The sequence below is a fragment of the Thamnophis sirtalis genome, unplaced genomic scaffold (assembly GCF_051295495.1).
Source record: "Thamnophis sirtalis isolate CommonGarterSnake01/CBP01778 unplaced genomic scaffold, rThaSir2_p1.2 scaffold_3, whole genome shotgun sequence".
NCBI classification, from domain to species: Eukaryota; Metazoa; Chordata; class Lepidosauria; order Squamata; family Natricidae; genus Thamnophis; species Thamnophis sirtalis.
This window is the reverse complement of record NW_028261383.1, coordinates 9,576,739-9,590,866: the sequence shown is the minus strand read 5'-3', so window position 1 is coordinate 9,590,866 and position 14,128 is coordinate 9,576,739. Positions and strand designations below refer to the sequence as shown.

The following is a 14,128-nucleotide window of genomic DNA, read 5'->3' as shown; positions in this document are numbered from 1 at the left end:
TCTGTAAGAAAATTTCTCCTTCTAGATTGAATCTCTCCTTGATCAGTTTCTATCCTTTATTCCTTGTCTGGCCTTTGGGTGTCTTGGAAAATAGCTTGACCACCTCCTCTCTGTGGCAGCACACAAATACTGGAACATTGCTATCATGTCTCTCCTAGACCTTCTCTTCACTAGACTAGCCATTCATCATGTTTTAGTCTCCAGTCCCCTAATCATCTTGGATGCTCTTCTCTGCACTTTTCCTAGAGTCTCAACAATTTTTATAATGTGGTGACGAAAACTGGATGTAGTACTCTAGGTGTAGTCTTACTAAGGCCTTATAGAGTGGTATAAGTACCTCACTTGATCTTGATTGTATCCCTCTGTTAATGCAGTTTAGGATTGCATTGGTTTTTTGGCTCCCACTGCACACTGCTAGCTCATATTTAACCGGTTGTCCACTAAGACTCCAAGATTCCTCTCACAGTTACTGCTATTAAGCTTGGTTTCACCCAGTTTATATTTGTACTTTTGGTTTTTCTTGCCTAAGAGTAAGACTTCACTTTTCTCTACATTGAATTTCATTTTGTTAGATAGGGCCTAGTGTTCAAGTCTGTCAAGATCCAACCGGATCTTGCGCCTACCTTCTAGGGTGTAAATGGAGCTAAATAGATGTAAATAAAGCTACAAAAAGTGCAAAATCAAAGGACAGAGACATTGTTATGTCACTATGTTAGATGCTTCTAGCGACCAATAAATTGAGAGATGCAAAATGTGAAAGGCATATTTTAAGAAAGACTAGATAAGTAGACTCTATAACAAATGTTCCACATTGCTCAAGAACTCAGTTGTATTTATTCTCCATTCTCTTCAGAATCCCGATTCCATCTTCTCTTCCATTCATTCCCTAAAATTTCATTTTCCCGCAGTAATAAATATAGCTCAGTATCATAAGAGTCCAAAAGTTTCGACAATTTGTTTACACCGTTCTACTCTTTTTCTTTTTATGCGTTTCCCTAAAGTGATTTTCTTTAATGCTCATAAAGGGACTGATGTTGAGTAAATCCCTTTCCACACATCGGACAGATGTATGATTTTTTCCCCCAGTGTGGATCCTTTGGTGGGAAGTTAGGGAACTGTTTGTCCAACATTAGAAATTACGTTTGGTGCAGAAATTTTCCTCCTATAAATAAATACTCAGGCAATGCCGGGTTATCTGCCAGTAAAACCTATTGTACAAAAAGTACACATATGTTATAGTAACTAAAAGAAATTGAATATATGAGCAGGAAAAAAATGTGGAAAAAGGGAAAAATAAAATTTGTATATTTTTAATATAACATTAATGTAATCCTTCAATGTATTATTAAATCCAGACCATATCGAAACATATTCTTCCATTGTTTCACTTTTGGAATATGAAGACAGTTAAAAAATTGATCACAACATATTTTCATACCAATTCTTAGAAGCAGGAAATTATTTGTTTAATATAAAATAATTTTCCTGACTGAGGCACAGGATCTTCATAAGATGTCACCTTCAATATTTAAGGGGCTTCATGCAACATCACATGTACATCTTTAATTACTCGATTTTCTCCCAGAACTATATCAACATATTGAATCCAATCTGCTTTTAACAATGCTTTCAGAAGAACTAAGTTTAATGTTTGAAAAAGTATTTATTTTAATGTGTGAAAAATATTTTAACATTTTAATGTTGCCTTCATAGTAGATTATTAGATCAATTATTAGATAAAGTTCGGGTCGCTGTCCACCTTCCCCCAAAAAGGGCAAAATCGGGCAAACCAGCTCTTATTGAATTCTATAGACAATTGGACATATGCACTTCTCCCAGTGGTAGAATCCAGAGTGTGCTACCAACCAAATCACCAAAGTTATTTTCTCCAGAATCTGTAGAGAGAATCAACTTGTGTACTTCTCAAACGATTTTGAGACATTTGTGACAATTGTCAGGTTATTTTGCATTCCCTTTCAAGCCATCTTTACTATTTGCCGTTAGATGCTCCTTTGTATTCAGATCTGGCCTCAGAATGATAATGTAGCACTTGGGGATGAAGATGCAGCCCAACAATCCAGTACTGGAGGCCAAGATGGAGAAGACCTGCACAGCCACCATGTACTTCCCTTTGGTACTCAGGTAGGCAGGCACAAAGGACACCCAGACACTGCAGAAAACCAGCATGCTGAAGGTGATCAGCTTGGCTTCATTGAAGGCCCCAGGCAAGTTCCTGGCCAGGAAAGCCACCACAAAGGAGATGGCAGCCAGGAAGCCCATATAGCCCAGGGCAACATAAAACATAGCGACAGAACCTTCGTTGCACTGCAGGACAATCTGCTCGATCTGAGAGTGCATGTCATCCTCGGGAAATGGAGGAGAAACTCCCAGCCAGATGATGCAGATGACAACTTGGAGACCAGAGCAAGAAAGGACAATGGAGTTGGCCAGAGTCTTTCCCAGCCATCTCCTCACAAGGTTCCCAGGCTTTGTGGCCAGGAAGGCCAGCACCACCATGATAGTTTTAGCCAAGACGGAAGAGACAGCAATGGAAAAGATAATGCTGAAGGAGGTTTGTCGGAGAAGGCAGGTGATTGGCTTTGGAGGACCAATGAAGAGGAGGGAAGTCAGGAAGGACAGCAGGAGAGAGACCAGGAGGACATAGGAGAGGTCCCGGTTGTTGGCTTTGACTATGGGAGTTTCTAAGAATTTGATGAAGATTGCTAAAATGAAGACAGTGACCAAAGATAAGCTGAGAGCAAAGGAAGCCAAGATTATCCCCAAGTCTTCTTTGTAAGACAAGAAGGTTATACTTTTAGGGATACATTTGTTTTGATCTTTATTTGGATGGTGATTTTTTGGACATCTTGTGCACTTCTCTGCATCTGGGGAGAAGACAGGCAAGACCTCAAATATTAATGTTACACGATTATAATAAAACATGCCTTTGTAATACTGCCTACAAATAATAAATCATGGCTATGATATTGTATCTCAAAAATCCAGGGAGTTTTGGGAAAATTAAATTCAAGGGAAAAATGGATTGAAAGCTCTCTAGTAAAAACAAGAAAGGAAAACAGCCAGGATTAACAAAAAGGATGGACTTGGTGTAGGCAGTAGTGGAAATAAACTGGCTAGAATGGAGAGGAAGATCCCAAAACGGTGAAGAGCTTCCTAAGATCTTTATCACCAGACAGCTTAACCCTCAAAAATTATATGAATCCAGATCCTGGCAATTGAAAACTCCATTGTATGGTTGAATATTCCTTTCTCAAATATTTGTCTGGTGTGCTAATGAGGATCCTTTCTCGAGAATCTGGATGCATGGAGTAGATATTTATTTCATGACCTAGTAATTGAATCAGATTCAGCCAGTGGGATCAGCTAGATGGTATTTGGATGAGAAACTTACACTGATATGTTTTGAGAGAGTTGCAGACATCTGAGAAAAGAGGGCATACAAAGAGTCAAGAGGGTGATTTGTGGGTGAGTGATTTATGTCCATTATCTTGATCTTTTGCCTTCTCCTCACACATAAAAGGCAAAGGTAAAGGTTCCCCTCGCACATATGTGCTAGTCCTTTCCGGCTCTAGGGAGCAGTGCTCATCTCTGTTTCAAAGCCGAAGAGCCAGCTCTTTCTAAAGACATCTCCGTAGTCATGTGGCCGGCATGACTAAACACCAAAGGCGCACGAAGCACTGTTACCTTCCCACCGAAGTGGTCCCAATTTTTCTACTTGCATTTTTACATGCTTTTGAACTGCTATGTTGGCAGAAGCTGGGACAAATAATGGGAGCTCACTCTGTTACGGGCACTAGGAATCTGAATAGCTGAACTGCTGACCTTTCTGATCGACAAGCTCAGCGTCCAAGCCACTGAGCCACTACATTCCTCTTTTCCTCACACATGGAGGCCCCTAATTCTAATGATTTTCAACAAATATTGAGTGCAATTCAATTCAGCCTACTATCAGTGCTTTACATAGCCCCAGTAAAGCCATACATGTTTCATGGGTCAAAGATGAGGTGACAGGCATTAATTTTTATAGAACACTTTGTCTACATTGGTATAAATAGCATTTAGAACTTAGACATATATACCACTTCACAATGTTTTACAGCCCTCTCTAAGCAGTTTACAGAATCAGCACATTGCCCCCAACAGTCTGGGTCCTCATTTTATCCACTTCAGAAGGATGGAAAGCTGGTCAACCTTGAGCCGGTGAGATTCGAACTGCCAACTGCCAAATTGCAGACAGTTTGAAGTCAGCACAATTAGCCTGCAGTACTACATTTTAACCACTGCACCACTACGGCTGTCCTCTATCAATATTTTTAAAGTAAGACAAATCTGTAGTTTTACAGTGGTTGTTCCGCTTCAGATAAGTGAATGGTGCCCCTGATGTGTTTGTGTTATTTCCGTTATTTAAATGGCTGATTTTTTTTCAGACAATGGGCACACCCTGAGGAACTGGCCCTGTGGACCCTGTTCAGGGACATTTCTTTAATTAAGGACTTTCCTTTTGTATTCATGGAAGGCATAATGCCCGCTCTCAACAGAGAAGCAGAGTTGAGCCGATCTTCAACAGACAGGCTCCTACAGATAGAGGTTGACAAGCCATGGTTGCTTAATCAGTTTTTCTACAAAATGTTGCCATATGTACCAGATCAGGTCTAGGACAATTCATTGCTGCCAACGTGCCACGACCAACTTGCCATGACCAACTTGCTGTGGGACAATTCAATGCTGCATTAATCATTTCATTTGGTTATTTTTATTATTGGCGACCACGTTTTCATCCAAATTATTGTAACTCTTGTTTTTCTGGATTTTTAATTTTATTATTATTGCCCACAGTTCTGTCAAAATAAATTTAATTTTTGTATTTGTTGACTTGTCCCTCAGCAAGCTGTCCTGCAGTGAGTTGGCCACGGTGAGATGGCCGTGGTGAGTTGTCCCATTCTTATACCAGACCTGGGCTGCAAAAATGCAGACAACAATTCAATATTTAAAAAGATATACAAAAATGAACTCTTTCTTCTGTCTCATATTTATCTAGGTTTTCAACCTAGATCTGTTAGTTTTCCTCAGTTTACTTAATAACTGGCTTTTTGACATCACCCATGAGACTCTTTGTTCACAGTTCACAGGTTTACTTCCAAATATCCCTGAAGGGAAATTCTTCATGGACTGTTCTCCTCATCTTTCAAGAACTCCTCTCCCCTTGGTGTCTCCTACCCATGTTCCCTAAAAATAAGACCTCCCCCGATAATAAGCCTGATTGAATTTTGAGCACCTATTCTAAAATAAGCCGTCCCCAAAAATAAGCCCTCCCTGAAAATATTGCAACGCAGCAGCAGCCTTGAGGTGACCACGCTCGCCACCTCCTGCACCTCAAAAATAATAAGACATCCCCGAAAATAAGGCCAAGCGCTTATTTCAGGGCTCAAAAGAAAATAAGACCCTGTCTTATTTTTGTAGAAACACGGTACCTTCCTGAGTGGAGATGGTTCCTTCTGCACACAAGATACATGCGTAGCAGCAAAGAGGCCTTCCTTCTAAGACCACCTTGGCTTGTCCAGGGTGACAGTTTGTGGTACACCTGGAGCGAGGAAGGGACTGACCGAAAAAAGAAGAAGCATCAATCAAAGATGATTGGGTGTTGCCACCATCATGAGACATTCATCTGTTAAATATGTCTGCTCATCTCTACACTGTTTCTCTTTCTGTCGAGGAAGAGGTTACGTTGGATTGGTTTATTATTATTTTTTAGAATATACCTAACTAAGTGGAGATGATACTTTTGCTGGAAGTCTTCAAAGAGAACTTGGATAATTTACCGTCAAAAATGATTTAGTGAATCCTATGCTGAAGAGGGGTTTGGAAAAAATGATTTCTCAATCCAGCATTATGTTCATTGATGAAAGAAGGGGTTGGACTGGGAAAGCAGAATAAATATAACAGAATAATAGGGTTGGAAGAAACCTTGGAGGTCTTCTAGTCCAACCCCCACTCAAACAGGAAACCCTATACCAGAGGTGTCAAACTCGTGGCCCATGGGCCGGATGTGTTACATGGCCACCCCTGGTTTAGCGAAGGGGGAAAAAGTCACAATACGTCACATGATGACAATGTGATGCCATGAGTTTAACACCCCTGCTCTATACCATTTCAGACAATGGTTGTCCAATCTCTTCTTAAAAGCTTCCAGTGTTGGAGCATCTACAAGTTCTGGAGGCAAGTTGTTCCACTGATTAATTGTTCTGTCAGGAAATTTCTTCTTAGTTCTAGATTGATTCTTTCTTTGATTAATTTCCATGCTTCTTGTCCTGTGTTGTCCTATAATATATTGCCTAATATGCAGAAGGATGCTTAGCCATCACATGAAAATCAGTGGGGAATCTTGAAGTGGGCAGGAAGGAGATTCTGGGGAAATAGGAGTATCATCTTCAATAGGACCAATATTAATTTATGGAATTTTCTCCTAAAGAGCTGTTGGTGAACACAGGTTGATGAGACATGATTCAGTAGCTATGTTTCAAGTCATCTATTACATGAAACCAAGTATTCTTTAATTATGGTTATTGAATTAATCATGGTTAGCTAATTGTGCAGAATTGTCAGTATGGAGTAGAGGCTAATATATTTTAATAGGATTGAGAAGGAGGAAGTTAAAACCTACCCAAGAAAATTTCTTTAGAAAAGTTGGAATCTGAGCCAAATAATGTCTACCTTCTAGGTCAGTGATGGCGAACCTATGACACGCGTGTCAGTGCTGACACGCGTAGCCATTTGGGGTGACACGCACAGGATTTCATGCGATTCATCCTCGGCTCCTGCACGGCCGCCGAGGATGAAAGAATCTGTGCTGGAGGAACGGGGGGGGCGGGACGTGTGATCTCCCCCGCCCACACTCACTGTATCGCCGCCGCCCCTTTCTGAGCGCAGGGGCTGCTGGTAAGGCGTGCGTGCCGTGCACACACACGTCATCAGCGCGGCGAGGGAGGACCCGCAGGAGAGGAGCGCGGGAACAGTGCACGCCTCTCTCCAGTTAGGCTGGCACAGAGAGTCTACTCCTGGGACTGTCGGTTACGACCGCACCACAGCAGGGAACAGCGGAGTGCCAACGGGAACTGTGAGCGCCATTAGCAGCAACTATAAATTGCGCAAAATTATGTTTTTGTCGAAGTGACACACAACGCGAGTTATGCTCGATTTTTTGCCGATTTTTGACACACCACGCCAAAAAGGTTGCCCATCACTGTTCTAGGTAGACATTATTTATAAACACAATAATTGGGTTTGTCAATAAAGTAACCTAAATCAAATCAATCATGTTATGGCTTTGAAGTGTAAATTCAGGATACTGTACATTTTTTCTAAGATTAAATGTCATAGGATTTTGAGGGCAGAACAAGAAGCAATGGGTGGAAATTAATCAAGGAGAGAAGCAACTTAGAACTGAGGATAAATTTCCTGACAGAACAATTGATCAGTGGAACAGCTTTCCTCCAGAAGTTGTGAAAGCCCCAACACTGGACGTCTTTAAGAAGATGTTGGATAGCCATTTGTCTGAAATGGTATACGGTTTCCTGCCTAGGCAAGGGGTTGGACTAGAAGACCTCCAAATCCCTTCCAACTCTGGTATTGTATTGTATTGTATTGTATTGTATTGTATTGTATTGTATTGTATTGTATTGTATTGTATTGTATTGTATTGTATTGTATTGTATTGTCTACATCCTGACCTTTGGAATCACTTAACTTTGCTCTTTCAACTACAACTCAGCCAAGACAGATAGTTTTGTTCTTAAGCTGCTGACAGCAATCATCCCATCACAGCTTGCTTTAATAAAGAAAAATAGAAGGAAGAAGATCCAAGTACCATCTGAATCTGGATAAACCACATATATTTCTTGGCTAAAGTTTCTCATTCTGTGATTCATGGCCCCCTCTTCTTTTTTTTTAATCCAAGGAGCCCAACAACATATTTGAGAAAGAAGAAGATCCCGTCAACCCATCAATCCAGCACTAGCAATTCGCTATCCACTTCACAACTAGTTGGAAGAATGAAAGAAGGATTGGAGGGCATTAGATGAGCAGCCTCAGCTAACCTGGTTAAACCGCTGGGACCAATTCATGGCCTCCTGGTCAAGGATGAATTCCAGGTCTTTGGACCTCTGTGGTTTGTCTATCCACCCAAACTTCACAGCCCCAAAAGTCTTATTAGGAAAGAGCACCCAGTTCATGGCATCAAATTTGGCAGCAAGGTCCCCTTTCTCATCCAGATACACTCCACTCATGCAAGTATTGTAGAAGTGGGAATCTCCCAGGAAAGGATGAAGCTACAATGGCAGAAAAAACAACAATAAGAGGAAATCTAAGGAAGTTCCTACTTGGATTTTACTATGAAGCTCTCTATAGTGATGGGCGTGGTCAGAGAGATATAAGGCAAATTTCAGTCACTTCATGCCTCTAAGATTAAAAATATAACAGAGTTGGAAGTGACCTTGGAGGTACATTCAATGATAGAATAACAGAATTGGAAGGGACCTAGTGCAACCCCTGCTTCAGACAAATGGTTGTCCAATCTCTTCTTAAAAACTTCTACTCTTGGAGCACAGACAACTTCTTGAGGCATGTTGTTCCACTGATTAATTGTTCTAACTATCAGGAAATTTCTCCTTAGTTCTAGGTTGCTTCTTTCCTTGATTAGTTTTCACCCACTGCTTCTTGTCCTGCCTTCAGGTGCTTTGGAGAATAGCTTGACTCCCTCTTCTTTGTGGCAGCCCCTGAGATGTTGGAATAGTGCTATTGATGCTTTAGATGTCCCCCAAAGTTGCTTTGCAAAGTGAGATGGGTGGCCTATGAATTTGATTTAAAAAAAATAAAATATCAATTTAACCATTCTTCTTTATGTTCCTTGCTGTGGAAATAATGTCTATTTCTATTTTCACCTAGTAACTTTTGTGAACTCTCACAATTTTATTTAAATAGGAAAATATGTTTTTATTTGGATATCACTTCCGAATTTGTGCTTGTGGGGGAAAAAATGAAACTTTGACTTTAGTTTTGTCAATCAGAAAGATTTGTCGTTGAAGTATATATTTCAAATCTTAAACACATGGCAAACAATTGTTTTTTTTCTGTTTTCTAACTACAAAAACAAAAGGGAATGTTAATGTATACTTTGGTGATTATCAACTAGAAATGTCAACTTTTCTTTTTTTTTAGATTGTCTTAGATTTTAAATGGTCATTTTGTTAACACATATTAATAGATTGTTGTTTAGAGATTGTTGCTTTTTTGCGCCTCTGGAGGGAAGAGGAGGGAAAGATAGTAAATAACCCCTACTTAACTATAATAATAATAAAGAATACGTTAGAGAGAGGAAATGTTAGATGTCCTATCAATTGACTTTTTTTTTGTTAGAATATGTTATAAAGATATGAAGATATGGAAGATTAATTGAGACTGGGGGAAGGAAAAAAAATGCCAGCAGATGGCTGTGTTTTTGAAATCTTACTTAAATGAAATGGTGGTATGGTGATAGTAAAATATATAATTTTTTAACATATATAATTTAAATTGAATAGAATATATGTGATTGTAGAAGGAACGCACGAAATGTAATTGTGACCAATGGATACGCTTTCTACAAGATGTAATGAAAGATGATTTTTTTCTTTTTGTGTTTTTTCTGTAATAAAACTAATTAAAAAAATTCAAAAAAAAGAGAAAGATTTGTTGTTATAGGATTGGCTAGTTATATATTAATATGTAAAAGCAAAAAGTTGAGGTTGGACTGTTTTCATTTTGCACTGTGCTAAGAAGAGTCAGAAGTCAATACCTTTTCTTCCCCTTTTCTTTTCTCTTCCCTCTGGTATCTCACACCGTATTTCCCCTGCTCCCCTTCCTTCCCTTCATTTCCTATTGTTTCTTCTCTTTTCTATATTTTATATAATAAAACAAAACCTTAATAAAAATTAAATACATATTAAAAAATGAATTTGATTTTAAAAACAATAGCAACTATTCAGTGATGTAGTAGAATCAAGGCATTGATACCGTGATATGGAACTCCAGCCAATGAATCCAAAAACGGGATGGAGTGGAGGATTTCCTACCTCAATAACCTCATAAAATGGAAGAAGACAATTGAAAGCTTAACTTCTCTACACAATTTAAAATGTCTTTGAAACTTGAAGTCGTACCTTTAAGATTTTTAAAAGAAACCAGTGGTGGGATTCAATTTTTTTTTACTACCAGTTCTGTGGGAATGACATGGCTTGGTGGGCAAAATCCCCATTTCCTCTCGATCAGCTTGGACTCAGAAGGCAGAGAATAGATGGGGGCGTGGCCAGTCAGGTGGCATTTACCAGTTCCTCAAACTACTCAAAATTTCCACTACTGGTTCTCCAGAACTGATCAGAATCTGCTGAATACCATATCTGAAAGAAACCAAATACCTGCCACGTCTGAAGGACCAGCCTGTGATCTCTTTCCTTCCTTGCCTTTTGGTTGGACTTGGATAGGTAGGCATCGTGTGAAGCCCGAGCGACTGCCCAGGCGAGGTTGTAAATACCGTACCCATCCAAAGAGAAGGTTTTTTCCACCACCTCTTCCTGCAGGGTATCCAGTTCCTCATTCTCCCGGCATCTCACCCTTCCTTTTACAGAAAACAGGTTTCTGGAATATGAACAGTTGAAGACAATTTTGCCAAAATTTTGCATAGGGTGAAAAAACGTTTCAGAAACTGGTGGTCTTTTTTCAATATGGATTAAGAAAGAGAAAAAACCGCGGAGATGCCGAGGAGACAGTATGCCATCGGATAAATTCAGAGTGAGATCCCACATGGCTGTGGTGATCCAAACTTTTGCCAGGATAGGCTTGACGTGCCTTTCAATGTAGGATTGCAAGGCATTTATCAAGCTGTACAAGTGGCGGGATTCCCCGTAATATATGAAAACACTGACATTGTTCCACAAGTGAAATGGTTCATTGAACAACAGCCTCATTTTCCAGGGCAATACGGGGATGTTCACCGAGAAGGCTACACAAATTGTGTTCCTTGTTAATATGGGACTCAAAGTCCAGAGGAATCTTTTTCCATTGTCAGTGTCTGGTGCTAGAAGACCGACCCAGTTCCATCCGAAATGGTGGAGCATTTTGACAATTCCCCAATACAAGTATTCTTCTTTGGGGACCATCCGGTAGATGAATGGGAAATGGGTTTTATCATTCAGATTTTCGGAAACAAAACCATAACTGACCTAGCAAGAAAAAGAAGTGTGGGGAAAAAATGTTCAGGATAATGTTTGAAGGATATGATCTTCTCCGTTTGAGCAGTTCTTTCTCCCAAGATGCTGGTATAGTTAGGCAGGATGATGAAGCAGACTGTGTCAAGATCCAATCCACCTGTTACTACACCAAGATAAAAGTTCCTCTCACACATATGTGCTAGTCGTTCCCAACTCTAGGTGGCAGTGCTCATCTCCGTTTCAAAGCCGAAGAACCAGCACTGTCCAAAGACGTCTCCATGGTCATGTGGCCGGCATGACTAAACACTGAAGGCGCATGGAACGCTGTTACGTTCCCATCAAAGGTGGTTTTTATTTTTCTACTTGCATGTTTACATGCTTTCGAACTGCTAGGTTGGCAGAAGCTGGGAAAAGTAACAGGAGTTCACTCCATTACACAGCGCTAGGGATTCGAACCAGTGACCTGCCAACCTTTCTGATCGACAAGCTCAGCATCTTAGCCACTGAGTCATTGCATCCCTAACACCAATTCATATTAACGACTGAAGTCTTGCAAGCTCCTACCAAACTAAATTAAGGGAATCGTCCTGAAGCCCAGCTACCACAAGTCACTTAACATATTTACATAAATGCTTTCAAACTGAATAGGAAGAAATATTTTACTGGACCAGTTGCCGTACAAATTGTACAAATATATGTAATAATAATTTTCCACTCCTAATTTTTACCTGTACTATCCAACCATTTATTTAAAAAGTCCCATGTTCTAAAATACTCTGTCTTCTTTTTCTTTTCTTTTTTGCGTCAATCTGTCCATTTCTGCATTTCTAATTTTTTAAAAATTACATCATTCTCTGTAGGTGTTTCCTCATTTATCCAGTACAAATGTGCAAATACAATTCTTGCTGCTGTCAAAACATGTAATATTAAGTATAGATTCCTTTTATCATATTTTTCAGGTATTATGCCTAGCAAAAATATTATGATATGTGGTGGACATGTGTAAAAGCAAAGAAATATTGGACAAAAATACATATATGGTTGGGAAAAAGTTAAAACAATGTATAGCTTATAAGCAATATTCCAATATCTAAGGGGCTGCCACAAAGAAGAGGGAGTCAACCTATTCTTCATAGCACCTGAAGGAAGGACAAGAAGCAATCGATCAAAGAAACTAATCAAGGAGAGAAGCAACCTAGAACTACGGAGAAATTTCCTGACAGTGAGAACAATTAATCAGTGGAATGACTTGCCTCCAGCAGATAGTAGGCGCTCCAATGCAGGAGGTTTTGAAGAAGAGATTGGACAACCATTTGTCTTGTAACTTGACAGCTTTAAGACTTGCACACTTCAATGCCAGAGTTCCTGAGCCAACATGACTGGAGGAGGAATTCTGGGAGTTGAAGTCCACAAGTCTTAAAGCTGTCAAGTTTGAACACTCCTGGGGGTTTTTTCTAAAGGGTTAGGGGTGCAAGGGTCTTGTAACTCAACAGTTTTAAGACTTGCATGTTTCAAATGCCAGAGTTTCAGAGCCAACATTTTGGTTGCTATGCAAGAGCATTTTTAGGTGAGTTCCACCACATTTTACAAGTTGGCCACACCCACCCAGTCACATGACTGCTAAGATACTCCCACTCAGTCACATGGCCAGCAAGCCACTACCACAAAGCAGGTCACACCTACAGAAGAGGCTCTAAAAAGTTTTGAACCCTACCACTGCTAGCCTGGTAACAAACATTTGGGTACCAACCCACAAGCTCGGAGAACGGACGTTCTCCCTAATCCTACACTCGAGCTACAGATATTTGCCACTATTGCAAAACTTGATCTCCATTGCCCTGTCAGCTTTAAAAGTGTCTTTCAACTTGCTGTTTCAATGGTCATGGCATATTCCTGGGCAGGACCCTTCCAGCTTTGGCTTTTCTCCCCATCTCCATTCGTACCTGTGGCATCTTGTAGAGGCTCAACATGGTGGAAATCTGCTCGGAAATATTGGACTCGGTCCCCTCAATCACAGCCAGCAGCCTCTTCTCTCTTCCACAAATGTAGTTTGGAACATTTGCCTGTCCGGTGGAGAGCAAATCCATCAGAGCATCGGAGGTCAGTCCTGGTTCGTAATAGTTCTCGTAGATGTCATAACCCAGGGTGATATTGGGCAAAACGTGGGGATTCTGGTTGATCTCGCGAACGGCAAAAAGAAAGGACAGAAGGTACCAGTGGGCATTATAACCTTTGCTTCAAAACAAAACAAAACCCACAACCACCTTTAATATTCATTTAGCATTTTAACCATTCATTCAAGCACAGGTTGGATTCCAGACCCTTTCTAACCCTATCCTTGTTACTCTTACTAGAAGTAATAATTATAATATGAAAACATATGAAGAACTGGGCATGGCTAGTCTAGAGAAAAGAAGGTCTAGGGAAGACATGATAGCATTATTCGAATATTTAAGGGGGCTGCCAAAAAGAAGAGGGGTCAGTTTATTTTCCAAAGCACCAGAAGGCAAGACAAGAAGCAGTGGATGGAAACTTATCAAGGAGAGAAGCAATCTAGAACTAAGGAGAAACTCCCTGACAGTTAGAATTCATCAGTGGAACAGCTTGCCTTCAGAATTTGTTGGTGTTTAATCACGATAGGCTTTTAAGAAGGGACTGGACAACCACTTCTCTGAGATGATATAGGATCTCCTGCTTGAGGAGGTGGGTCAGACTAGAAAATCTACATGGTCCAACTCTGTTCTGGTTGGTTGATTGATTGATTGGATGGATGAATAGAATAACAGAATTGGAAAGGACCTCGGAGGTCTTCTAGTCCAACCCCCTGATTAGGCAGGAAACCCGTACAGCACTTCAGACAAATGGTT

At 40.2% G+C, this 14,128-nt stretch overlaps 1 protein-coding gene across 1 annotated transcript; it reads right to left on the bottom strand.

The window, feature by feature from the left end:
- Window positions 1-1,480: 1,480 nt before the first annotated feature.
- Window positions 1,481-13,363, bottom strand: LOC148047115 (vomeronasal type-2 receptor 26-like). The gene is made up of 5 exons (XM_087708331.1): window positions 13,205-13,363; window positions 10,470-11,273; window positions 8,115-8,345; window positions 5,493-5,619; window positions 1,481-2,885 (listed from the first exon to the last, which is right to left on the bottom strand). The coding sequence occupies exons 1-5, from the start codon at window positions 13,346-13,348 to the stop codon at window positions 1,960-1,962; spliced, it is 2,232 nt and encodes a 743-aa protein (XP_087564457.1). The 5' UTR covers window positions 13,349-13,363; the 3' UTR covers window positions 1,481-1,959.
- Window positions 13,364-14,128: the final 765 nt, after the last annotated feature.

Coding starts and splice junctions, on each gene's coding strand:
- LOC148047115 (XM_087708331.1), bottom strand. CDS start 13,348: ATGGATTTGCTCTCCACCGGACAGGCAAATGTTCCAAACTACATTTGT. Junction 8,346..10,469: donor TGGTCCTTCAGACGTGGCAG/GTATTTGGTTTC, acceptor CTGCCATTGTAG/CTTCATCCTTTCCTGGGAGA. Junction 5,620..8,114: donor GGTCCCAGCGGTTTAACCAG/GTTAGCTGAGGC, acceptor TTTTTCGGTCAG/TCCCTTCCTCGCTCCAGGTG.